The following is a 25715-nucleotide window of genomic DNA, read 5'->3' as shown; positions in this document are numbered from 1 at the left end:
AGATGCATTTAATAATTAAGTGAAAATCAAGATGCATTTAATTAAGTGAAAACCAACATGCAATTTCTCCCCCCCTTACCTCCCACACTCTCAGGGTTGTCCTCCGCTTCCCCGTGGACGTAACGTGGTTAAAACAAGACACTGCCCATTGCAGAAGCCTACAGGGCAGCGCCAGCCTTCTTTTGGGTGGAAGTGGCCAGACAGTTGCCCTGGTGAAGGATTGCATTGGTTTGGTTTGGCTGGGTTTTTTTTTTTTTTTGGGGGGGGGGTCAGAGGGTATGGGGAGGCCACAGGCAGCTATGCTCAGAGGTTACTCCTGGCCCTCTTGAACTCAGGAATCACTCCAGGTGGTGCTCAGAAGGACCCTATAGGATGCTGCAGATCCAAATCAGGCCCCAAAGATTTGAGAGTTTTGGTTTCTACTTTTGCTTGGGGACCATCCCTGGCAGTGCTCAGGGGTTACTCCTAGCTCTGCACTCCAGAATCATTCGAGAGAGGCTGGAGAGAAAGCACAGCGGTAGGGCGTTTGCCTAGCACGTGGCTGACCCAGGACAGACCTGAGTTCGATCCCTGGCATCTCATATGCTCCCCCAGCATACCAGGAGCGATTTCTGAGCACAGAGCATCACCGGGTGTATCCCATAAAAACAAAACAAAACAAAACAAAACAAAAAATATGAATGAATTAAAGAAGCCCCAGGGTTGATGACTTCATGCCTGCCTGCCTATGAGCTTGTTCATGAGTGTTTTGTTTCTTCGGGGTAGGTGGGGAGAGGTTGGGTTTGGGGGGCACATCCAGAGTGCTCAAGAACTAGCTCCAGCTCTATGCTCAGGAGTGACCGTTGGCAGGACTCAGAACCCTAAGTGGTACCAGGAATCAAAACAGGGTGCTGGCATTTTGGCCACATGCAAGGCCAGTACCTTACACCATGTCTGTCTCTCCCAGGGAGAGTGTGGGACTTTGTCAGCAGGGACTGAGACCCTCGTTTCTGGTAGCTAGGAATGCAAAAGGAGGAAAGGAGGGGAAGCACGGGTTCGAAAAAACCATGGACACATGCTGTTGACCCAAGGTGTGTTTATTGACTTGAGAACATTCACCAAAGTTGGGCAAAATCTCAGACACTCATCTTGACTCAGCTTCCTCTTAAGCAGGGTCAACCCAAATGCAACAGGGTAGGGAAGGGCTGGGGGAGGCAGGGAGAAGGAATGGGGACCAGGGGGGTGACAGGGCCAGCATGCAGGCTAGACCCTCGGACACACACACACACACACACACACACACACACACACACACAACACACACACAGCAAAGGCCGGGGCTCCACTCAGCAGCCGCAGGACATCGGGGAATGACCAGGCGTCCAGAGACATTTCAGTCCTTCCTTTCATGAAGCGTCTGCAAAGAGGGGCTGAACATGGGGGGAGCGGGCTCAGCAAGTGGGGGGACTTAGGGAACATCCCCTCATCCTCAGGCCCTGGAGGGGAGACCACCACCTCTCTCCCAGGATCAGGGGCCTGAGTCCCACTGGAAATACAACTTCTGCTTAGAGAATCAGAGCCCTAATCCATTGGCCTCAGGAAACAGGGTGCTTTATCTTTTTGTTTAGATTTGCGGGGTCACACCAGGCTGTGCCCAGGGTTTACTACTGGCTCTGTGCTCAGGGATCACTCCTGGCAGTGCTCAGAGAAAATGGGATGCTGGGGATTGAATTTGGGTCAGCCACAAGCAAGAAGGCCCTCCCTGCTGTATTATCACTACTGCCCCAGTGTGAAAGTTTTATTTATTTATTTATTTATTTATTTATTTATTTATTTATTTATTTATTTATTTATTGGGGGGACCACACATGGTGCTGCTCATCCGTTACTCCTGGCTCTCAGTAATTACTGCTGGCCATGCTCAGGGCACCCTATGGGATGCCAAGGATCAAATCCAGGTAGGCTGTGTGCAAGGCAAACACTCCCTGCTATGCTATCACTCCAGGAGTCTGGATGGGGAACTTTTTGGTTAGTCCCTAATATATGGGTCCCAGGAGTAGAGCCTTGGGCCACCAGGATGTCCCTGTCTGCTAAAAGCATCCTGGCCCATCTGGGCCATGGACCAACCCAGGAAGAAGCTGCCCAGGGGGCCTCTAGGCAACCTCTGGAGGGGCGGGTGGTTCAGCCCTCGGATGGTGTCAAAGACTCTGGGGACAAGGTACTGCCAGCGCTGGACACTGAGGCAGCTAAGGTTCCTTTGGGTGCAGGGGAATGGGGTTCTTGCTGAAAGAGGCCACAGGAAGCACCCACCAGGTCTATTCCAGACTCTGCCTCCACCACCTCACCCCAACCCCATCCCAACCCTGAGACATTGGGTCTCACCAGTGGATGCAGCCAATGAAAGTGCTCAAAGGGCCAAGACCTAGCTCAGCTCCAGAACACTTGCCTGGGTTCAGTCCCCAGCTCCATAGAAAAGGACAAAATAAAAGTCAAAATAAACCAGGACTGGAGCACAGCGGGGAGGGTGTTTGCCTTGCATGCGGTCAACCCAGGTTTGATCCTTGACATCCCATAGGGTCCCCCTAAGCACTGCCAGGAGTAATTTCTGAGCACAGAGCCAGTAGTAACCCCTGAGCACTGCCAGATATGGCCCAAAATCCAAAAATAAAATTTAAAAAATTATAAATCAATCAACTGCTCAAGGACCCATTTGACAAGGGTCAGAGGCACACAGGTATAGGCTTGCTCTAGACCACCAGTCAAGCTCCTGTTAAGAGGCGGGGTGATTCTGAACCCCGTGTCAAAAACCAGAATAGTGTTCTAGCCTGGGTTAGTCACAGGTCTCCAGTTCTAGAGAGAGGCATCAGTGCTCACCCCTAGGCTGACGAATTGAAAAATCAACCTCAGCCTCAGGCATTGAATAGTTTCCCAGAAAATATTGAGGGATTCTGGAAAATTCTGGAATGTTATGGGTAGGCCCACCCAGACAGTAGGCCCTGCGATGACTGTTTGGTTCAAGATCACTCGGGGATAAAAATATTGAGAGAAGCCACCATCCCCACCCTGCAGATTCATAGCCATGCCCCATTAGCTATGCACCCCACTTCTGCCGGAGCCCCCTCACTTCCTGTCCCAGTTTTCAGCAACCTTTCTAAAACAGGAGTCTCTAAGACTGGGATGCAGGGCTGTGAGGGATTGGCAGGGGCTCTTGGGGCCAGAGTATCAGTGCAGTTTAGGGGCTGGGTCCCCCCTCACCTGGCCCTTGGGGTCCTCAGGCCTGTGCCAGGGCGGTTTTGATGGCGGTCACCAGCCTCACATACTTGCTCTCCGAGTCCACGTAGCCATCACCCCTCTGTACGCAACACAGAAAGTGGGAGGCTGGGCAGGGACCAAGCACCAGGGTCCAGCTGGTCCCACCTACCAGCCCTGGTGGTGGTGGGATTCAGGACAGACAGACAGACAGGCAGACAGACAAAAGGAAGGACAGACAAACCTTCTTGGAATGAATCAGCTTCCCGGCTACCATCACTTCAAAGAACCCGGTGACCTGGGGTGTCCCCTCGCCACACTGAGAGGACAAAGAGGTGCTGTTGGGTTTGTCCCCACCACTCCAGGAGGGAGGACAGGGATGAAGGAGGGGAGGCTGCCATGCAGGGTGGAACAGGGACCCCACCGAGAGACACTCCCACTTCCATTCTTCCATTCCCTCCCCACTCGGGGCATACCACTTCCACACATCCGGGGAACTCATCTTCCAACTTCTTCTTGAGTTGAAGATACTGAGAAGGGAAGACAGACAGCAGGCTGTGAAGACGGGTTGGCCACAGCACACCCCACCATCACACCACCACACCCACCATTAACACCATGGGCCTCTGCTTACCTTAGACTTGTAGCCTCAAGCTCCACTGGGGTGGGGAGAGTCCAGGAAACAAGGTTCCAGCGGGGGAAGGCCGGGTGGGCCCCACGAAGAAGAGTGAGGAGACACCCCAAAAAAAGAAACACGGAGAAAGGACCGTGGGAGGAGCAGGAGAGCCCAGAGGGGGGCAGGGGGAAAGGAAAGGCAGAATGCTGAGAACAGCAGAAACAACACCCTGCTTCCACACTCAGCACTCCTGCACCCCAAAACCCCGCCTGGGATCTGAGGGTACTAGATGGAGGACAGGCTGTTGTGAGAACTGCTAAGGTCCCTCCCTTGAGGACGAGCAATGATTTCTGGTGGTTTTTTGAGGGGAGGATTTTTATTTTAGTTTGATTTTGGGGCCACACCCAGCGATAATGTTCAAGGCTGACTCTTGGCTCTGTGCTCAGGGATCACTCCTGGCAGTGCTCCGGAGTGCCTATGAGAGTCCCTGAGGATCGAACCTGGGTCATCCATGTTGTTCAAAGCCAAAGGCACCATTAAACTATTTTGGGTTTGGTTTGATTTTTTTTTTTTTTTTGGATTTTGGGCCACACCCAGCGGTGCTCAGGGGTTACTCCTGGCTGTCTGCTCAGAAATAGCTCCTGGCAGGCACAGGTACCATATGGGACACCGGGATTCGAACCAACCACCTTAGGTCCTGGATCGTCTGCTTGCAAGGCAAGCACCGCTGTGCTATCTCTCCGGGCCCTTGGTTTGATTTTTTTTTTTTTTTTTTTTTTTTTTGTGGTTTTTGGGTCACACCCGGCAGTGCTCAGGGGTTACTCCTGGCTCCATGCTCAGAAATTGCTCCTGGCAGGCACGGGGACCATATGGGACGCTGGGATTCGAATCGATGACTTCTTGCATGAAAGGCAAACGCCTTACCTCCATGCTATCTCTCCAGCCCCTTGGTTTGATTTTTTAATCTTGGTGCCACACCCGCCGGTGTTCAGGGGTTACTCCTGGCTCTATGCTCAGGAATCACCCCTGGCAGGCTCCGGGGACCATAAGGGGTGCCAGGGATCGAACTCGGGTCGGCCTCATGCAAGGCAAGCGCCCTCCCCACTGTGCCATCACTCTAGCCCCTAACATTTTGTGTCTTTGGGGGCCACACCAGGGGTGCACAAAGAACCAGGCACAAGGGGACAGATCTTGGGGGGGGGGTCTCCAGCCATCAAGCCGGCCTGCTGCTCAGCCCCCAACTTCTAGAACCTTCTCCCACCTTCCACGCCCACCCCCAAGACAGCGGATTAACCGCCGCACCCCAGGATAGCTGATCCAACTGCTGGGGGGGTTAGAGGGGACCCCCAAGGTAACCCTGCCCATTTTATAAACTGACCCCAATACCCCTTTCTGTGCCCCCCAGCTAACCCCCATCGAGCCTGCCTGGGCCTTGGGCACCTCTAGGCCCAGCCGCACCCCCAGGCAGGGCCTGCGAGCACCCCGGGGTGCAAGGCGGGGACCTGGGACTGTCGCGCTCACCAGTAAACGACTCGCACCGCCACGGACATGACCCTGGATCGCAGCATTGCAGCCACACGGTTTGGGGGACAAGGCGCAGGACGAGCGAGCAGGGGGGACGGTGCCAGGACGGTTTCTCCGGAGCGAACCAAAGTCTGGGGCGCGCGGGGCCCTGGGTCCCACCCAACCCTTGCACCTTGAACAGTGGGGACCTGAAGCCCTGGCCCCGCCCAGCACCCTAGTAGAGTTTGCATTTACTCCCCCAGATCGAGCTTGGGGCGTCACCCCAACAACGGTGCCCGGAGATGCCCACGCGCGCCCCTGCCCGGTCCCCCCTCTCCACGCCCGAATGGTGCGTCTCCTGGGCGCGGCGTGGACCAGCCTGGCTGGCTGCAGAAAGGAGGTTATGCACCGCTTTGCTGTCTGCACAAAGAGGGGGCGGCTTCCAGGGCTGTTCCCCCGCACCCTGAGGAGAGAGGATGAGCCCCCCCCAAAATAACATGGAGAGCTCAAGGCCAGAAAGGCGTTTCCGTGGCGCGCCCCTGCGCCTCCGAATTGCTCAGAGGAGACTAAAGTTCTTGCAAAGTGCTGCAAATTGGCAGCTTCAAGGATGCGGGTGGAGAGGGTGTTTGCTCGGCCCGGGGTTCGATCCCCAGCATCCCATAAGGTCCCCCCCTCCTTGAGCTCTGCCAGAAGTGATTTATGATTCATGAGCTCAGAGTCTGGAGTCAACCCCTGAGCATGGCTTAGTGATGCCCCAAGACAAAAAAAGGGATGAGGGCGAAGACAATCCACTCTCACCTTGATCCCCCAAAATAAAAACTCCCCACAGGAGCAAAATTGTCTTCAGGAACATTTATCCACGCACAGACACACCGCACCCACTGATATCCACTCCCACCCCAGGGCGGCAGGGCTTGCAAAAAGACAAGGCCCAGCTCTCTCAAGGATCTGTCAGGGCTTGGGGGAAGGGGGTGCCCGAAGACAAGACTTGCCTCATGGGGTTCATGTGGGCAGAGAGTGACTCACAGGCTTGCAGAACTAAAGAAATAATAGCACAGTGGGCAGGGCCCTTGCTTGCAGGAGATGTCCCATGAGCTGCTTTCTTTTCTCTTCAGTCCACACAGCAAGAGGAAGCCTTCAGCTTCCCCATGCCCACTGATGCCTTCTTTTGTTTTGTTTTGTTTTGTTTTGTTTGTTTTGTTTTGGTTTTGTTTTTGGGTCACACCAGCAGCGCTCAGGGGTTACTCCTGGTTCTACGCTCAGAAACTGCTCGGGAGATCATATGGGATGCCAGGATTCGAACCACCGTCCTTCTGCATGTAAGGCAAACGCCCTACCTCCATGCTATCTCTCCAGCCCCCACTGATGTCTTTAATCCGCAGAATGAACCATATTCGACGTAATCCTATCTCAAACCCAAAGAGTTTCTTTCTCTTCTCTTTACTTCTTTTTTGTTTGTTTTGTTTTGTCTTATTTGGGGGCCACACCCGGCGATGTTCAGGGCTTACTCCTGGCTCTGAGCTCAAGAATCAATCCTGACAGTGCTCAAGGGCCCTATAAGGTGCTGAGAACCGAACCCAGGTAGGCAGTGTGCAAGACAGATGCCTTCCCTGCTGTACTATAGCTCTGGCCCCTGAAACATTATTTTCTAACTCTAAATCTTTATTATATAGACTTCTATCATAATGCATCTTTATTACTTAATATTTCCCCTCTTGAAAACAAACCCTGAACAAACACAGAGACACTAAGAGACTCCCATCAGTTTTGCATAAATATGGTCCCCCCCAAACCTGCCAGGAGTGATCCTGAGCTTAGAGCCTGGAGGAAACCCTGAGCATCACTGGTGTGTGTGTTGCACAAAATAATCCCCAAAACTACAAGACCCAAGATGCTCTGCGGTTCATTCCAACATGGCCCCTTCTATATTTCCGCTTCCGGTGTGGAGGAGCAAAGATTCTGCTGGTGTCTGCTTGGCCTAGATTTGGGGAAAAGGATATGGTCTCCTCCATGAACATCGTCCTGCCGCCTCATCACCGTTGTTTGTTTGTTTGTTTTTCCCAAATCTAGCCCCTTCTTTGACAGAATAAATATTGCTTTTGTGGTACCCAAGCCACACACAATCAGAGGGACCCCACCCCTCCTCCTAGGCCCCCAGTTATCCAGTCCTCTGCACCCCACTAGCTGACAAGCCGCCCCTTTGAGGATTCTCAGATTGAGTCCTGATGGTGCCCGCTCCTGTCCCCATAAGCATGTTTGCGCTTCCAGGGGGATGCAGACAAATGTGGAGGTCTTGCCTGCTTGCTCTGCTGGACATCAAGTTATCCACATCCAGACCCTCTCTCTTGGGAATTCTGGGGGAGGCCTTCCCAGCCGACCTGGCTTCACTGACAACAAAACCTCTCTCTTTAATTTTATTTATTTATTTTTGCCAGATCCAGCAGTGCTCAGGGTTTACTCCTGATTCTGTGCTCAGGGATCATAGCTGGCAGTGCCCAAGGGTATTCTATGGGATGGGGAGGGGTGCGAGGGAGGGAACTCAAACCCCAAATGATCCATGCAAAGCCAAGTGCCCTCCTGACTGTCCTATTGCCTTGGTTGCTGAGTGGTTCATTTGGGACCTGAGCTGCACAGCTGGGAGGGTGTTTGCCTTGCTCACGGCCACCATGGATTTGACCCCCAGCATCTCATATGGTCCTCTGAGCATACCAGGAGCAGCCCCTGAGTGCTGCTGAGTGTGTCCCCCATAAAAAATAATATTGCACATGTTTCATTTTGTTCCTCAGTTCCATTGCAAGGCTCAGCCCCTCTCTGAGTCCTATGCCCCCATACCTTCACTTTTGGGGATTCAGCATTTCATAAATAGGGGGAGAGCAAATAATGAGGCCCTAGCAGTCTCCCAGATGTTTTGTCTCTATTCACCCCCATCGCAAGTGTCTGATCCTGGATTTTCGAGTCACACCTCACCCCCTATCTGTGTGAGGGGCCTAGAGGTAACAGAGGCAAACCACACTTGCCTAGTGAGGCTCAGCTGACCCCTGAATCCCTGCAACATATATAGTCCTCAAAACACAGAAGGGACCCCAAAACAACTAGAGGAAGGTCTATGTGACTGGCAAGTTTCATTCCCTCACTCCCAGTGACCTTAGTTCATGGGGTAGGAACACAGACTTTGCATGCTGGGGTCCAGGTTCCATCCCTGTACCCCAGGGGTCTTCAAACTACGGCTGGTGGGCCACATGGGGCCCGCAGAGGAGTCTGATCCGGCCCGCCAGCAGTGAGCGCTGTTTGGTTGCCAAGATACCTGCCAGCATATACACTCAGTGTCACGGTTTCTCAGGGATGACGTCAACCGCCTCCGCCCACAGAAGTTGATTGGCTGATAGAGGGAGAGTTGGTTTTTTTTTTTTTTTTTTGTGGTTTTTGGGTCACACCCGGCAGTGCTCAGGGGTTATTCCTGGCTCCATGCTCAGAAATTGAGCCTGGCAGGCACGGGGGACCATATGGGACGCCGGGATTCGAACCGATGACCTCCTGCATGAAAGGCAAATGCCTTACCTCCATGCTATCTCTCCGGCCCCGAGAGGGAGAGTTTTAAACGTTTCTATGACTTACTTCCGCAGATTACAGCTTTTCTACTTGCAAAAAACCAAGAAGTACCAGAGCTCAATGATGCAGAATGGAAATGGCACCTTGCCTTTCTGACAGATATAACAGAGCTACTCAACAGTTTCAATCTGCAACTTCAAGGCAAGGGGAAGCTCATCTGTGATATGGCATCGCATGTGAAAGCATTTGAAGTAAAATTAGGTCTTCTCATCAAACAAGTACAGGAGGAAAACTTCAGTCATCTCCCAACAACTCAAAACCTGTCAGCGGACAAACCATTGGTTGCATTCCCAAAGGAAACATGTCTGGCTTCACTAGAATTGTTGCAAAAGGAGTTTCAATTTAGATTCAAAGACCTTCATCTTCATGAACAGGACATACAGCTTTTTCATAACCCATTTTCTGTTGAGATTGAAAATGTCCTTACAATTTACCAAATGGAACTGGCTGAACTGCAGAATTGTGACTCTCTGAAAGACGCATTTAAGTCAAGTAACCTTTTGAATTTCTATGCATCTCTCCCCTCTGAGACATATCTAAATATCAGGAAACATGCACTCAAAATGGTAACCATCTTTGGTAGCACTTATGCCTGTGAACAGACTTTTTCAAGAATGAAACATCTGAAATCTCCAACCAGATCAAGATTAACTGATGCCCACTTGCATCACTTGTTACGGCTGGCAGTGACAAATATGGAACCGGACATTGACCATCTCATTAGCCAAAAGCAGGTCCACAGTTCCCATTGAAATACTGGTGCATGATCTGTTTATTTATAAATGGTTTTCATTTTATTTATATAAGATATGTGCAGTGTGAGTAGGAATTAGTAGCTCATATAGTCCGGCCCTCCAGCTCTCTAAGGGAGCGTAATCTAGCCCCCACTTTAAAAACTTTGAAGACCCCTGCTGTACCCCATATGCCATCCTGAGTCCTGCCAGGAATGATCCTTGAACACAGCCAGGAGGGAGCCCTGAGGACTATTCGTGGTGGCCCCAAAACAAAATGATCTAGTTATAGCTTTCTTCCAGAGGGCATTCCTGAGCAAGGGCTCAGGGACTCTCCCTCCATCCTGCTCCCCTCACCCACCCAGCAAGGCAAGCAGAGCCTCAGAGGTTGTTCTGTGCACCAGCTGAGGTTGAGAACAAACAGTGGGATGAGAGACACCCCCTCTGCCCGAGAACAAAGGGGCTTCTGTTGCACACATGTGGGGTGGGGAGGCTGGAGGAACTGGTGGTAATCCTGGCTAGAAATCCATCCTTAGCCTCAGCCTCTCTCTCTCTCTCTCTCTCCCCACTCCCTTTCTCTTTCATATTCTCTCCTCCCTTTTTCTTTTAGACTCTCACTCTTGTTCTTTTGTTTCTCTTTCTTTTTTTTCTTTTGTTTGTTTTTGAGTCACACCTGGCAGCACTCAGGAGTTAATCCTGGCACCATGCTCAGAACTTGCTCCTGGCAAGCTTGGGGGATCACATGAAACACCGGGATTCGAACCACCATCCTTCTGCATGCAAGGCAAATGCCCTACCTCCATGTTATCTCTCCGGCCCCACTTCCTTCTAAGTCTATATCTCTCATTCTCTCTTTCACTTTCTCAATATTCCTCTTTATTTTTTTTAATATTCCTCTTTCTTCCCTTTTTATTTATTTATTTTGTTTTGGGGCAACACGCTGCAGCACTAAGGGCTCTGTATTCAGGAATCACTCCTGACAGGCTGGGGGGTCCTGTGGGGTGCCTGGGATGGAACCCAAGTTGATGGAGTGAAAGGCAAACGCCCTCCCCGCTGTGCTATCACTCTGGGCTCAACTGGGGGTGGGGGGGAGAGGGAGAAGAAAAAGAGGAGAGAAAGAAAAGAAGGGATAGAGAAAGAGAAAGAGGAGGGAGACAGACACAGAGATTTACCTGCAATCTAACACGTACCACCAGGAGGCGCTATCATACCGGTTCTGGACCACATGCTGGTCCCGGCATTCCATCATCACCAGGGATGGGGCTCGGGGCTCCTGCCCTCAATGTTTCCTGCCCACTAGCCCCGCACCTCCAAGCTTTTCTATCTGGATAAGCTGCGTGCCTGTGGGTCTCAGTCACCCAACGAAACCCGGAGTTCTTGGGGTGCAGCCTGCGGTGCGATGTGGCCCTCCCTGCACCCACCTGGACCCTCCCTCCCTCTGCTGGGGACTCTCCCATTTCACCACCTCGACCCTGCATCTGAACTCAGTTTTCTGAGCACCCCAAAATCAAACCTTTCTCTGCCTGGCACTCCCTACCTCTGACATGTCTCCCCCCCCCTCCTTTACTTTTCTTATTTTTTGTCTTTTTCCCTTTTTTCTTTCTTTCTTTTTTTTTCTTCTCTCTGCCCCCCCCCCCTAATTTACGAGTGGTTTTGGGCGCTCCAGAATGTTCTGACCTGTCCCTGCCTTTGGTTTCCTCTTCTCCGCTGTGCCAGTGAAGGCAGCAGGGCGGGACACACGAGGTCCCAAGTTTGATCCCTAAAAACGTATGCCCCCCCAATACTGAGCATTATCCAGAGTGGCCCCCTCCCCGCCCTTGTCTACATCCTGTAAGAAAAGAAAAGAAAAGAGAGAAAAGAAAAGAAAAGAAAGAAAGAAAAAGAAAAGAAAAGAAAAGAAAAGAAAAGAAAAGAAAAGAAAAGAAGGGGCCAGAGAGATAGCATAAAGGTAAGGCGTTTGCCTTTCATGCAGAATGTCGGTGGTTGGAATCCCGGTGTCCCATATGGTCCCCTGAGCCTGCCAGAAGCGATTTCTGAGCATAGAGCCAGGAGTAACCCCTGAGCACGGCCGGGTGTGACCCAAAAACCAAAAAAAAAAAAAAAAAAAAGAAAAGAAAAGAAGAGAGAAATGAAAAGCAAAGCAAAGAAAAGAAAAGAAAAAAAGAACCAGGACAGCAGCTGGGAGCATCAAACCCTCAATGGCTTCAGGTCCGAGAGAAAAGCAACTTTGAGTCCATTTTCAGTGAATTATCCTAAAAAGCCTTGCTGGCCAGCTGTGAACACCCTTACGTCTCACACCGCACCCCCTCTGTCGCCCACACACTGATTTGAAAGTTCACAAGCTTCCCAACAATTGAATGGAGGAAAAATGTCACAGCCCTGTTGAAACAGGAAAGCAGAGGAAAAGGCAGCCAGGCCATTAGTTGGCACCCAGCTCCCTTATCTTCCTTATCCTCCTCCGACAATAATTCTTATCTCTTTCCTGGCAAGTACCAGGGAGGTGGGCGGGGCACAGCCTGATCCTGCTTCCCAGGCCAGCTGCCCTTGGCACATGGACCAGTTGATCCTTAAAGGGGAAAGGCCTTTTGTGCAGAGGGGGGCTCTGGGCCATCCTCGTGTGAGACCGATGCCCCCCCCAACCCCAGTCCCTGAGTCAGGCGTGTGAGACACTGACGTGAATGGAAAGGGGGGACAGAGGCCTGCAGGAATGTGGATGCACTCAGTGACTCCGGGATGGGTGTTTCCTTAAAAGTCACTGCTGTCCTCAGGGGATCTGCTTTAAGAAATTATTTTGAGGGCCCTGAGAGATAGCTCAGGGCATTTGCCTTGCAAGCAGCCATCCAGGACCAAAGGTGGTTGGTTCAAATCCTGGTGTCCCATATGGTCCCCCGTGCCTGCCAAGAGCTATTTCTGAGCAGACAGCCAGGAGTAACCTCTGAGCAATGCCGGGTGTAGCCCACAAGCCAAAAAAAAAAAAAAAGAAAGAAAGAAAAAGAAATTATTTTGAAAAAAAATTATTTTGAGGGGCTGGAGAGATAGCATGGAGGTAAGATATTTGCCTTGTATGCAGAAGGACATTGGTTCGAATCCCGGCATCCCATATGGTACCCCAAGCCTGCCAGGAACGATTTTTGAGCGTAGAGCCAGGAGTAACCCCTGCCGGGTGTGACCCAAAAACCAAAAAGAAAAATTATTTTGAGGGGCTGGAGCGTTGGCGCAAGCAGCAGGGCATTTGCCTTGCACACCTAACCTAGGACAGACTGCAGTTTGATCCCCCCGCGTCCCATATGGTCCCCCAAGCCAGGAGTAATTTCTGAATATATAGCCAGGAAGTAGCCCCTGAGCATCACTGGGTGTGCCCCTTCCCAAAGAAGAAGAAAAAAAATTATTTTTGGCAGGCTCAGGGGATCCTATGGGATGCTGGGCATTGAACCCTGGTCAGCCATATGCAAGGCAAAAGCCCTTCCCACTGTGCTATAGCTGGGGCCTCTGTTTAACTTTTTATTTTAGCCAGTATAATACTCCAATCATAGCTCTAGCTTTCAGTCAACTGGTCCTACATGTAACACAACTGTGGACCATCTCCAGTGCAAGCTGTAGTTTGCCAACCCCAGGAAGCCCAGTGCCCACACAGTCCGTTTCTCTGTATTTCCCCAGCCTACCCCCTAACTCCCAAAACATCCTGAGTTTGTCCAGCTCTAGAGTTTTTCGTAAATGAAACCTGATAGCCACTGTGTCTGTATGCAAGGATGGGAAGATACGTAAGTGCATGGATGGAAGAGTACATGGGTGGGTTGTGGATAAAAGGATGAGTAAGTGGGTGGATAAGTGAGTGGATGGTGGATGGATGAGTAAATAGAGATGGCAGAAGGAAAAGTGGATAGACGAATGGTCTGTGGATGTTGGTGGATGGATGGATGGGTGGGTGGATGGATGAATGGATTTGTGGGTGGGTGAGTGGGTGGGTGGGTGGATGGAAGGAAGGATGGATGGGTAAGTGGGTGAATGGATGGATGGGTGGGTGGGTAAGTGGATGAGTGGGTGGATGGATGGATGGATGGATGGATGGGTGGGTGGATGGGTGGATGGATGGATGGATAGATAGTGGGTAGATTGGTCAGTGATGGACCGTGTGGGTAGCTGGGTTGGTGGACAGAGGATCTTTAAGTGGATAATTTCCGGGTGCCCCTCTCAGCTCCTACAGACTGAGGAAGTTCACAGCCTGATAAAGGGGAGACAACAGGTCCTGAAGTGGGGTGAGACCACTTCCCACAGCACTGACAGGCTCTAAGAGCATCTGTCCCGCATCTGTCCCCACTGCCGTGACCCACGCATGCCCTTTTGAGCACACCGCACTTTACCTCACCGCCCGACCCTACACCCAGGTCTCCAGCTAGCACGGTGTGTGTGGCCATAGTAAAAAGATCCCCCCCACACACACACACAGGTGGCACCGTGTCTCGAATGTGCCACCCAGCAAACAGCAGTGACAATTACCCTCAAAACACCCAATGCACTGGGAACTGGACATGGACAGAGGGTGCAATTCCTATACTGGACGCCAGAGAGCGACACGCCATCACCCTGACGCCCGCTCAGGCGTCTCCTCCCCACTCCCTCACCCCACACTCCCTCAGTTCTCAGGAATGGGTCTGGCTTCCTTCTACCCACCCACGCTTGACTCCTGGGGCACTGCAGCCTGTAGCACGGAGAGTGGCAACGCCCACCTTTTTCAGGGTGGGCAGAGGCTCACTCCGGGTGCTCAGGGAGTCCTCCTGGCTCTGCACTTAGGGATTACTCCTGGCAGTGTTGGGGGAGACCATATGGGATGCTGGGGATCCCTAGTCAGCTGCATGCAAGGCAAATGCCAATCCCACCCCTGCTGTACTATGCCAGGCCCCAACACCAACTTATTTACTTTGAGGCTACACTCAGTAGCACTCAGGGGTTCCTCCTGGCTCTGCACACAGGAATCACTCCTGGCAGTGCTCTAGTAACCCTATGGGATGACGGGGATCAAACCCAGGTTAGCCTCATGCAAGGCAAACACCGTCCCTACTGTGCTATTGCTCGGGCCCAACACCTACTTTTTGCCTCTAGTCCAAACTCTCTCCTGCCTGCTCACTACACCCCTTATTTTTGTAGAGGGAGGAGCACTAAGCCAGACTCCCAGTGCTTAGAGATCACTCCTGGTGGGCTCAGATGATATGGGATGTCAGGGATCAAATTCGGGTTGGTCGTGTGCAAGGCGAGCACCCCTGCCCCTGGTCCCATCTCTGGGGACCTGGATTGCTCCTCCCCTTCTTTGGTTTCTGAGCTAAGCCCAGCAGTTCTCAGGGCTCCCTTCTCATTCTGTGCTCAGGGACCATATGGGGGGGGGGGGGCTGGGAATGGAGCCCAGGCCAGCGCCCTCCCTTCTGTCCCTGGAGGCCCGTTTCAAGATGTTTCCCTGTTAGGGAAAGGCAAGTCTGCAAAGAACATCGTGGCTTAGAGTTGAGGCTCGAGGGCTCTGGTGGACCCCCGTGTGTGAGGCCTCAGATCCTGTTTGCCTGTTTCCACAAAGCACAGGACCGGCCCCTGGTCCTGCCCGGCTTCCGGCCCGCACAGTGGCCAGGACGCCCCAGGCCAGGCCTTCCCTCAGCCATGGCCGTTTCCTTCCATTCTCCGCAGCGCTGGGGGGCCCAGCCAAGGCCTCCTGCTTCCCCCCACACTTGCAGCCGCTTCCTCAGGCGCATTCCCGAGGGTGAGATCAGGGGGTCAGGAGGTGAGGGTGTGTGGGGGGGCTGGCCCAACTCCTTTTCCTCACATTGTGCACGGGGCGCAGCCGTGGCCCCCCACACCTGCACATCTGCTCCCCCTGGGACCATGTGGGGCCAGGCAGGCGGGAACCCCAAGGCAGAGATGGGGAGAACCTCAGGCCATGCAGCTAGGAGGGAACTCAGGGTTCACACTGCTGCCCACACCCCGTTATTTCCCAGGCCTCTTCATGATTCATCTGGGCCCAACTCTGCAGGGATCCCCCAACTGCCCATCACAAGGGCCTGAAGTTTGACAATTGGGGGACCTATTCTGGTGCCCTAGGAACTTAGGAAAGATGGTGTGAGGCCTTAAGGCTCTTTTTAATCACCCGACTCCCAGAAATAAGGGCATTTTCTCTTTCTGAGTGGGCTATGGCAACATCTGGCAACAATCAGTGCTTGGTTCAGAGACCCTATATGGAGTAGGACTGGGCTTGGCCACAAGCCAAGGGCAGCATCTCACTCGTCTCAGATCTAACCAGCACCAAGGAAGAGATTCAAGGACGGCTGGTTTGTAGGGCTGGAGCGATAGCACTACGGGAACGGTGCTTGTCCTGCAAGCAGTTGACCCGGGGTTCAGTCCCAGCATCCCATATAATCCTGAGCAGAACCAGGAGCAATCCCTGAGCAGTCAGGAGTGACCCCTGAGCACCACCAGGAATGGCCCCAAAACCACAAATAAAGGGTTTATTTATGGTTGTTCGGGTCCCCACACCACCCTACCCACCCAGCACCTAAAAGGACACTGTACACAATGTACTGGCTCGGGTTGTTATCGTTTATCCTGATGCAAAATCCAGATGGGAACCAAGCCGTAACCACCTGCTCTGACAGCTTCACCTCCTGTGAGAGCTTCCGGTTCAGGGGTCACTGAGCCCACAGCCCAGGGTTAGCCAGTGCCTGGCACCCCCATACCCTTGGCCCCATACAGGCCATAACAGCTTCCTCTCCCCTCCCCAGGGCTGCTTTCTGGGGCAGAAGCCGGGGCACAGGGCTTGCTGAAGGGCTGTTTTTGCATCTGTCCCACATTCCTTTTTATTTCTGGGATTTTTATTGTGGGGCAGGGAGGAAGGAGCAGGTCTGAAGGCCACGGCTTCTAATATGGTGCAGGAACGGTGGCGCCGTTTACAGCTGCTATGACCTCGAGAAATGCTTACCAAAGGCCATAAGGATGTGAAGACAAATGGGACCAAGGGTACCAGAGAGAAGGCCTAGGGCAAGAGTGACAGCACAACAGGTGGGGCGTGGGCCTTGCACATGGCCAGGCAGCCTGGGTCCCACCTCCAGCACCCCATACGGTGCCCAGAGCCCCTTAGGAAGAATTCCTGAGTGCAGATGGGAAAGACCTAAAGAAAAAAAATTCAGTTCCAAGGGGACAAGAGGACAGCAGATAGGAAGGCACTTACTTGCCTTGCACATAGATGATGTGGTACAGTTCCTGACAGGGTGCTGTCCCGCAAGCCTCACCAGAAGTGAAGCCTCTAAGTGCTGAACCAGGAGTAAGCCCTGAGCACTGCCAGGTGTGGCCCAAAACCCAAATAAAACAAAAGTCCTTAAGGCCTGAGAGTCAGACAGGGGTGAGGACACAGCTGCGGACCCCAACTAAGCTCCAACAACAAAGGGTCCTCTAGTGTCTCAGGCCCCAGCAGAGCTGTGGGCCAGGTCCTCCAACTCCTCAGCACAATCACGTGAGGTCCAAACCCCAATAGACCGAGCAGCAGCTGGCTCAGTACCTGGGTGAGCAGAGGGGGCTCCCCAGACAACCTACAAGCTGCCGACTGTCTCCCAACCGACCACACTGGTGGGTCATTCCCCCCCTTCATTTTCCCAGCTCTGCTCCCAGCTTCTGGCACCCTCAACTCGTGGGGTGGAGGCACCGCAGGTGGAGGGGCTCAGCACACAGGACTGAGACTGATGGAAAAATGCTTTATTGGGGTGCAGGGGTTTCCAGCGCCGTCAGCAGCTACAACCTGGGGACATAGAAGGGGTCAGGGTACAACAGGAACTGGGCACCTAAACCCTGCAACCCCCGTAGGATTGTTGAGGTGCTGTTTTCTCTTGGGGGAGACCTGCACTCTTTGGATGCTCCCGGGGGGCGACTCACTGGATCTCGCGGTAGGCCCGTTTCTCCACTAGCTTCACCTTGTACTTGCGCTTGAACCTGGAGAGCAAGTGGAGGGTGAATGGGCAGGGGAGGGTGGTTCCCCTCACAGCCCCCATCTCATACCTCTGCCCGCCCTCACTTGGCCCCCATCCTGCCCAAGCCCCCGCTCTCACTTGGCCCTTTCCCGTGGCTCGATCATATTCCTCCGCTGGAAGCTCTTGAATCGGTCCCGCAGAATATTGCCCTCGGGCTGCAACAAGGGCCAGGGGGTCAGTTGGGGTTACTGGGGCTCTCGGGCTGCCCCTGGCCCCACAGACCCCAGACTCAGTCCATGCTGAGTTCCTGAACACCCAATCCTGAGGTGGCTCCTAGGTCTCAGCAGAAAGGAGTTGCCCGAGGGCAGTGGCCCCAGCACCTGCCTGGATGCTGCCCTCCCAGGGGCCCCAACTCAACCCCATGCCCTCAGTCCCCAGGCTCAGCCCACTGGCCAGGCCCGGGGCAGCCAGGATGTCGCCCATAGCCAAGGCACGGGGAGCAAGGATGAGTCATCAGCGGGCATGGGGACAGGAAGACAAGGGAGGAATAGTGGCTGCCACCCAAGACACACCTTGAGGGTCCGCAACGAGTCGCATAACTCTGAGCTCAGCTGCACGTCGATGTCGGGGGCCTGGTACCTGGGGAGGGAGGGGCACAGGCTGGGTAGAGGGTTGGGGAGACCAGGAGGGACCCGAGAACCCCCAGCACCCTCCTGCCTCACTTAAGCCGCCCCAGCCTCCGGGGCTGGTTGTCCAGGGCCAGACGTCGCTGTTTCCGAAGCTCCCGCCGCCGAGCCCGCTCCACCAGCCATTGCGCCACAGCGGCCCGGATCCCGCGCAGCCGGAACAGCTCCTGGTGCCGCAGCCGGGCTGCCCGCACCGCCGCCTGCTGCCTCCGCTGAGGGACACAGCGGGCTCAGATGAGCTCAGGTGGGACACCGCCATCAACCCGGCCTTGCCCACCCCAGCAGCGATGGGGCCTCACCAGGATTCGGGCTGCCTTCTCCCGCCGCCGCTGCTGCTCAGTCTTCCTCTCACCGGGGGCCGAGCGAATGGGTGCAGTCTCAGCCCCTCCATCTGAAGGTTCCCCTGGCTCCTGCAGGGGGCCCTTGGGCTCGGCCTCCCCGTCTGACTCCTCCAGGAGGCCCTGGCACATCTCCTGGAAGGTCGTTTCCTGGGGGCATGAGAAATAGACAGAGTTAGAGAGAGGAAGTTAGAGAGAGAGGGAAAGAGGCGAGGAGAGGAGGGCTATGTGGGACCAGGTGGAGGGCAGAAGTGGGGCGTAGGGCTCACCGGGGTGGCCGCCTGCTCGGCGGGGGGCAGGGCCAGCTGCCGCTCCACCTTCTCTGTCTCCTTCTGTCGCTGCAGCTCCACCTCATGCGCAGCCAAGAGCAGACTCTGGGGGTCAGGGCGGAGGACAGGACTGAACCCACAGGGAACCCTGATCCTGGCCCATGACCACCTGAGCTCCCCTCTCTTCTTAGGATTCTTAGAGGAACACCTGTCCCCCCAGGGGCAAATCCAGACATGAGAGAAGGGAGGCTGCATTGGCTAGGAGAGGCTGGGACAGGGGGTGCTGCTGACGGATCTGGGGGGGGGAGCAGTGAAATGTTCCCCTTTCTAGCCTCCAACTCTGTTCTCGGCCCTGATGACCCCTCCTCCAGGGTGGCTTCTGAGACCCCAACCCAGCCTGTCTCCTCCAGGGACCATGATTCCCTGGAAGAGCAGGACAAGAGCTGCCTCGTCCCGTGTTCCTGGAGCAGTGCTGGGCAGGGGGTGCGAACAGGGGGCTGCATACCTGGTGGTCCTCAAAGGTGGGATTGTAGGAGGCTCCAGCTGGGGTCACCTCTACTGCAGGGGCTGCCGATGGCTTGACATGCAGACGTGGAGGCCGCTGCAGGAAAGGGCAGGGAAGGTCAAATGGTGGCACCCAATACGGGAGTCCCCAAGTTAAGGTGCCTGAGGCTCAGAGCTGGTGGGACCAGGATATGGCTGTGTGACATACCAAGTCTCAGGCAAAAGTGCCCCAGGACAACACCCACTCTCCAGAGGAGATGGGGATAGAGAGCACTGTGTAGCCTAGTAGTGAGAGATCTGGGAGCTTGTCTGCACCCCCAGAAATACCGACTCCCCATGCCAGCACCTGCCCACCAGACTCTACCCCAGGACGTGTCCTTGGTAGACTGGGCACGACTCTTCCCTTCCTCGTGCCCATCCCCCAACAGCCTCTGCAGGTCTAGGGTCACCTAGGGCACACCCACTGCTGTGCCCCTCAGCCTGTATGCGATGGGTCACTCCACCCCACTGGTTCAAGTGCACCTCCCAGGTGAGGGTCCACTCAAAGAGCAAAACCAAGATCCAACCAGACCGAGACCTCATCAGCACATGCCTTCTCTGGGGCCTCCCTAGATCCCTTCTAGCCTTCTCCCGTGCCTGCTACTACCAGCTGCACCTCACCTTCACTGCTTTCTTCTTCGTCTGTTCCAGGAAGAAAGGGTCCTGCCCTACCAAGGGCTGGTCCAAGGGGTCTGTGGAGACAACACAGCGAGACTGAGGCTCTCCCCAGGCAGGCAGAGCCTCTGGGGGCTTCTCCCCAAAGGAGGTGCAGGAGACCCCAACAGAGGTAGAAGGAAGCCCCCCGGGATCAGACCCTGATGAAGGAGCGTAGCTGAAGACAATGAGCCCTCATGCTGCCCCCCATAGGCAGAAATGGGAGTGGAGATGGGTGACTTACTGTCCTGGGCCCAGAGGTCATAGAAGGGCCGCTGGGCCACTTCCTGGGGTGAAGTCTCAGCTTGGGGCGCAGGCGGGCGGCAGAGCCGGGCCTGGGCCCTGCGCACATCTCCTGGCAGCTGACCCTGCTGTGCCAGCCGTGCCCAGAGCTCTTCCTTCCGCCGCAGCCTCCTAGCGTTGGGGACCTGATGGGCGAGGACACTGTAGCAGAGAGAGGCAGTAGGTGAGACGCCCCCTAGACCTGTCTAGCGCCCACCCCGGACCCTCCCCAACTGCTCACTGCAACTCCAATAACCATCATCCCCTATTTTGAAGGGAGCCACACCTGGCAGTGCTCAAGGGACCATATGGGATGCTGAGGATTGAACCAGGTCAGCCAGGTAAATTCCCTACGCACTGTGCCATCATTTTTACCCCATCATCCTCTTTCTGGCTCAGCCTCTGAGCTCCTTGGCTGCCCAGCTCTGCTCTCCCGGACCCCAATTATCCCACTTTTCAGCCTCATGTGCACCAGCCATGAGGGGGGGGTGCCCACTCACTCTTTGGGGGCTGGGATCTTGGATGTGTTCTCGAGGATGAGGTCAGCCCGGAGGGGCTTCTTCAGAAGTGACTTCCGGCTTTTCACCCTATTCTTCAAGGGCTCTGGGAGAGGGTGAAAGGAGAAGCCCACTTCAGTCTCCCCCTTCCACCCATCTAACCACCCCCGGGGTCCACACCCATGTCGCAGCATAAACAGAAGTTTAAAATAAACCCTTAATTTGCTTTTCTGCAAAGTAGGTTTGTGTGATGTGTTTCCGTGGAAGCGATATACCCAAGCAGACACCTCCTGACCTTTCTCACCCCTACCCAAGTCACGTCCCCAAGAATCACTTGTACAGCAAAGAACCTGCTAAATGTCTGACCCCATCTCTGACCTCCTGCTCCCCACGTTTTTTGTTGTTTTTTTTTTTTAATTTGGTTTTTGGGCCACACCCGGTGCTGCTCAGGGTTTACTCCTGGCTATGCGCTCAGAAATCGCTCCTGGGGGCCCAGAGAGATAGCACAGCGGCTTTGCCTTGCAAGCAGCCGATCCAGGATCCAGGACCAAAGGTGGTTGGTTCGAATCCCGGTGTCCCATATGATCCCCCGTGCCTGCCAGGAGCTATTTCTGAGCAGACAGCCAGGAGTAACCCCTGAGCACCTCCGGGTGTGGCCCAAAAACAAAAACAAAAAAAGAAATTGCTCCAGGCTTGGGGGACCTAATGGAATGCCAGGGGATCGAACGAACCGTGGTTCGTCCTAGGTTAGCCCTTGCAAGGCTTAAAGCTAGCGCCACCGCTCCAGCCCCTCCACCTTTTTTTTGGCTTTTGGGTCACACCCGGCAATGCTCAGGGGTTACTCCTGGCAGGCACAGGGGACCATATGGGATGCCAGGATTCGAACCACCGTGCTTCTGCATGAAAGGCAAACGCCTTACCTCCATGCTATCTCTCCGGCTCCCCACCTCTTTTTCTTTTTTCTTTTTTTTTGGTTTTTGGGCCACACCCGGTGACGCTCAGGGGTTACTTCTGGTTATGCGCTCAGAAGTCGCTCCTGGCTTGGGGGACCATATGGGACGCTGGGGGATCGAACCGCGGTCCGTCCTGGGCTAGCGCAGGCAAGGCAGGCACCTTACCTCTAGCGCCACCGCCCGGCCCCCACCTCTTTTTCTTAATAGGTGTCAGCCCTTCTCAGAAGCTGGCACAGAAGGCACGAAACAGGCCCAGCCTCCTGTCCCAACACAAGATTTACTCCTCACCTTTTTTCTGAGGGCCAGTGTCCAGGAAAAAGAGCTTTTCATCAGGGGCCTCAGACACCAAACCGCTAGGGAAGGAAAAGGGCCAAGTCAGTCAAAGATGTCAGGGCAGTGGTGGCTGGCTCAACATTTTTTTTTTTTTTTTTTTGGTGTTTGGGTCACACCCGGCAGCGCTCAGGGGTTCCTCCTGGCTCTATGCTCAGAAAATCGCCCCTGGCAGGCACAGGGGACCATATGGGATGCCGGGATTCGAACCACCGTCCTCCGGCCCCTGGTTCAACCTTTAGGCTCAGCTTTTATTGGGGGAGACAATACAGGACCTGAACCATACCAGGCAGTTCTCAGGGGTAACGACTAACTTTGCGATCAGGAGTCACTCCGGGTAAGGTTCGGAAAGCCATAAGGGAGGCAGGGATCGAACCCGGGTGGGCCCGGTGCAAGGCAAGGCAAGTGCCCTCCCTGCTGGACTGGGGTTCGGGCCTCTGGGCCTCCTGCTTCTATTGGCCAAGTCTGATGGCATGGACCAGGTTCCCCAAACCCCCATCCTAAGGCCCCAAGCCACCCTCTGGCTGCCCCAGCGGTGCCCATGGGGGTGTCCAGTGCCCCCCAAAAGCCTCAAACCCGCCCAGCCACGCTCTGACCCCACGACCCGGAAGTCCCGCCCACGCACCCGCTTGTGCGCTCCTGGAGCCGCACGTCCTCCAGGTACTGGTCCACTTCCAGTCCCAGCGGCTCCTGAGCGAGTCTCCGCCAGCCCCGCTTCTTATTCCTTGGGCCTCGCCGTCGTCGCCTCAGCGCCGGGTCCACCGAAGTGGGCCGCAGCCCCAGGAAGCCGGAACCGGCCTCCTTTTTCGAGCGCCGCGCGCCGCCACTCTCCGCCGCCGCCGCCATCTTGCCAAAGGAAGAACCCGGAAGCCGGCGGCGCGAGATACGGTTCGGGGCATGCGCACACGGACGTCCCGCCCTCTCGTGACGAAACTTCCGGGGGACGCCATCTTGGTAGAGGAGTCTGCCCCAGCTGGAGATGGGAGGCTGCCATCTTGGTAGAGGCAAAGTGAAATGGCTCCTCCCCGTTTAAATTCATCGGTACCTTAAGGCCCAGAGATGTATCTCCCTAGCAAAACACTGTCCGTCCAGTATTTCTTTCTTTCTTTCTTTCTTTCTTTCTTTCTTTCTTTCTTTCTTTCTTTCTTTCTTTCTTTCTTTCTTTCTTTCTTTCTTTCTTTCTTTCTTTCTTTCTTTTCTTTCTCTTTCTTTCTCTTCTTTCTTTTCTTCTTTCTTTTCTTCCTTCCTTCCTTTTTTCTTTTTCTTTCTTTTTTTTTTTTTTTTTTTTTTTTTTTTTTTTTTTTTTTTTTTGGTTTTTGGGCCACACCTGGCGGTGCTCAGGGGTTACTCCTGGCTGTCTGCTCAGAAATAGCTCCTGGCATGCACGGGGGACCATATGGGACACCGGGATTTGAACCAACCACCTTAGGTCCTGGATCGGCTGCTTGCAAGGCAAACACCGCTGAGCTATCTCTCCGGGCCCTTTTCTTTTTCTTTCTTCCTTTCTTCTTTCTTTTCTTTCTTTCTTCTTTCTGTTTCTTTATTCCTTTCTTTCTTTTCTTTCTTTCTTCCTTTCTTCTTTCTTTCTTTCTTTTTCTTTCTTCCTTCTTCCTTCCTTTCTTTCTCTTCCTTCCTTCCTTCTTTCTTTCTGCTTTCTTTTTTTTTTTTTTTTTTTTTTTGTGGTTTTTGGGTCACACCCGGCAGTGCTCAGGGTTACTCCTGGCTCCATGCTCAGAAATTGCTCCTGGCAGGCACGGGGGACCATATGGGACGCTGGGATTCGAACCGATGACCTCTTGCATGAAAGGCAAACGCCTTACCTCCATGCTATCTCTCCAGCCCCATTCTTTCTGCTTTCTTTTCTTTCTTCTTTTTTCTTTCTTCCTTTCTTCTGCCTTTCTTCTTTCTTCCTTCCTTCCTCCCTTTCTTTCTTTTTTTCTTTCTTTCTTTCTTTCTTTCTTTCTTTCTCTCTTTCTTTCTCTTTCTTTTTTTTTTTTTTTTGTTTTTGTTTTTGTTTTTTGGTCACACCCGGCAGCGCTCAGGGTTTCCTTCTGGCTCTGCGCTCAGAAATTACTCCTGGCAGGCTCAGGGGACCATATGGAAAGCTGGGATTTGAACCACCGTCAATCCTGGGGTCAGCTGCTTGCAAGGCAAACGCCCCACCGCTGTGCTATCTCTCCGGCCCCCATCAGTATTTCAATGAATATTATATGTGACTGTTATTACCCCCTGATTGCTATTATTTTTGTTTTTTTTTTCTTTTTGTGATTGCTATTTTAATCTGATTTGGAGGGTGCACATCCATTGATGCTCAATGCTATTTGTAGAGGAGCCTCATACCTCAATCCCCACCCACACCCCCCGGGAATGCAGGTCTGGAAGCAACACCGACACAGGAAATAATCCACACAGGTTAGGGAAATAAAACAGGTTTAGGAACTTCCACCACAAGCTAAGCTGCAAGCAGGCAAAAGGGCATTGGCAGGCAGACAGACAAGCTGTGGAACCAAAACCGGCTCAAGTCTCTGACCCAAGGTCTTTATTAGGAAGAAGAGGATCATCCCCATGGGTGGAGAACAGGTTGGGAGGGGTAAGGGACCAATTTAGAGGTTCTTGTCGCCCAGATGGGACTCACGATGCAAAGAAGTAGTCATCCTGATCATCCTGGTTAGAGTGAAAACCAGTTACTCCAACAGCTACTTCTGGCTCTGCACTCAGGGATCACTCCATGCAGGCCTGAGACATTCCTAACTGGAATGTCTGGGTTGGAACCTAGGTCAGCTGTGTGCAAGGCAAGCGCCTTACTCTCTGTAGTATCTCTTGCCTTATGCCCTCCAAGCACCACTAGGCGTGATCTCTGAGCACAGAGCCAGGAATAAGTCCTGAACACCAGTGGACGTGGCTCCTCCCCCTCCAAAATTATTATCTTTGGAGTGGAGTGATAGTACAGCAGGGAGGACACTCGCCTGGCAGGCAACCCTCAGTTCAATCTCAGACGTCCCAAATGGTCCCCCAGCACCGCCAGGAGGGGGTCTTGAGTGCTAGCCAGGAGTAGTGGGGTGAGGCCCAAACACACACACAGTCGTTGGTGACTAATTCAGCCCGAGATGTGCGTTCCAATCAGAGATTTGGCCTCTCAACATTCCCTGGAGAATTTTGGAAACCACCGGGCTCATGGAATGTCGTAAGAACGTTCGTTCTTTGGCCGCAGAGAACAGTGTATGCTGGGGGTGCTAGATTAATACTCGCTAGAACACGTTAGCAGACTCAGGTTCGCTCCTTCTGGGCCACCTTCTTCGCTGGGCCTCAGTTTCCACATCTGTAAGACGAGAGGGGTGGCATGATGGCATGACATCGGCCCCTGAGTCACTCTGGAGACAGGAGACCGTTTATTCCTCCGGAGTGCCAGTGACCTTGCCCCGCCGGAGCCTCCCACCGCCACTCCAGTTCCTGCAGGCCCCCTGAGCATCCTTTGTTCCTTAGGAACTAGGGAGGAAGCTCTGAAATCCTTGGCAGCCGTCCACGGAGACCGGGGCCTG

The 25715-nt window shown here is 53.8% G+C and overlaps 2 protein-coding genes and 1 non-coding gene across 4 annotated transcripts; all 3 read right to left on the bottom strand.

Moving 5' to 3' along the window:
* Positions 1-1058: 1058 nt before the first annotated feature.
* SELENOW (selenoprotein W) lies at positions 1059-6497 on the bottom strand. The gene is made up of 6 exons (XM_049787544.1): positions 6470-6497; positions 5630-5767; positions 3705-3796; positions 3473-3547; positions 3235-3331; positions 1059-1409 (listed from the first exon to the last, which is right to left on the bottom strand). The coding sequence occupies exons 1-5, from the start codon at positions 6495-6497 to the stop codon at positions 3251-3253; spliced, it is 414 nt and encodes a 137-aa protein (XP_049643501.1). The 3' UTR covers positions 1059-1409; positions 3235-3250.
* Positions 6498-17397: 10900 nt separating this feature from the next.
* NOP53 (NOP53 ribosome biogenesis factor) lies at positions 17398-23048 on the bottom strand. 2 transcript variants are annotated; one of them, XM_049787278.1, is made up of 13 exons: positions 22802-23048; positions 22135-22199; positions 20897-20999; positions 20359-20558; positions 20082-20152; positions 19423-19518; positions 18918-19022; positions 18610-18798; positions 18347-18522; positions 18197-18263; positions 17763-17839; positions 17590-17646; positions 17398-17455 (listed from the first exon to the last, which is right to left on the bottom strand). In XM_049787278.1, the coding sequence occupies exons 1-13, from the start codon at positions 23020-23022 to the stop codon at positions 17449-17451; spliced, it is 1434 nt and encodes a 477-aa protein (XP_049643235.1). In that variant the 5' UTR covers positions 23023-23048; the 3' UTR covers positions 17398-17448. The 2 variants fall into 2 exon arrangements, with proteins under 2 accessions (XP_049643235.1, XP_049643236.1); XM_049787279.1 differs by lacking the exon at positions 17398-17455 and having other exon boundaries at positions 17586-17646.
* LOC126028840 (small nucleolar RNA SNORD23) lies at positions 18047-18147 on the bottom strand. The gene has a single exon (XR_007502538.1). It is a non-coding gene; the product is annotated as a small nucleolar RNA SNORD23 (small nucleolar RNA).
* Positions 23049-25715: the final 2667 nt, after the last annotated feature.

Source organism: Suncus etruscus, chromosome 14, assembly GCF_024139225.1.
Source record: "Suncus etruscus isolate mSunEtr1 chromosome 14, mSunEtr1.pri.cur, whole genome shotgun sequence".
NCBI classification, from domain to species: domain Eukaryota; kingdom Metazoa; phylum Chordata; class Mammalia; order Eulipotyphla; family Soricidae; genus Suncus; species Suncus etruscus.
The sequence above is the reverse complement of the archived record's forward strand: the minus strand, read 5'-3'. Positions and strand labels throughout refer to the sequence as shown.

Excerpts from the sequence above, each read along its gene's own strand:
- SELENOW (XM_049787544.1), bottom strand. The coding sequence starts at position 6,497 with ATGGGGAAGCTGAAGGCTTCCTCTTGCT. Across the intron at positions 5,768-6,469 it reads GCTGAAGGCTTCCTCTTGCT|ACAGCAAAGCGGTGCATAAC; the intron begins GTGTGGACTGAA and ends CTCTTTGTGCAG. Across the intron at positions 3,548-3,704 it reads TCCCCGGATGTGTGGAAGTG|TGTGGCGAGGGGACACCCCA; the intron begins GTATGCCCCGAG and ends TTGTCCTCTCAG.
- NOP53 (XM_049787278.1), bottom strand. The coding sequence starts at position 23,022 with ATGGCGGCGGCGGCGGAGAGTGGCGGCGCGCGGCGCTCGAAAAAGGAG. Across the intron at positions 21,000-22,134 it reads CACTGGCCCTCAGAAAAAAG|AGCCCTTGAAGAATAGGGTG; the intron begins GTGAGGAGTAAA and ends ACCCTCTCCCAG. Across the intron at positions 19,519-20,081 it reads CGAAGAAGAAAGCAGTGAAG|CGGCCTCCACGTCTGCATGT; the intron begins GTGAGGTGCAGC and ends CCTTTCCTGCAG.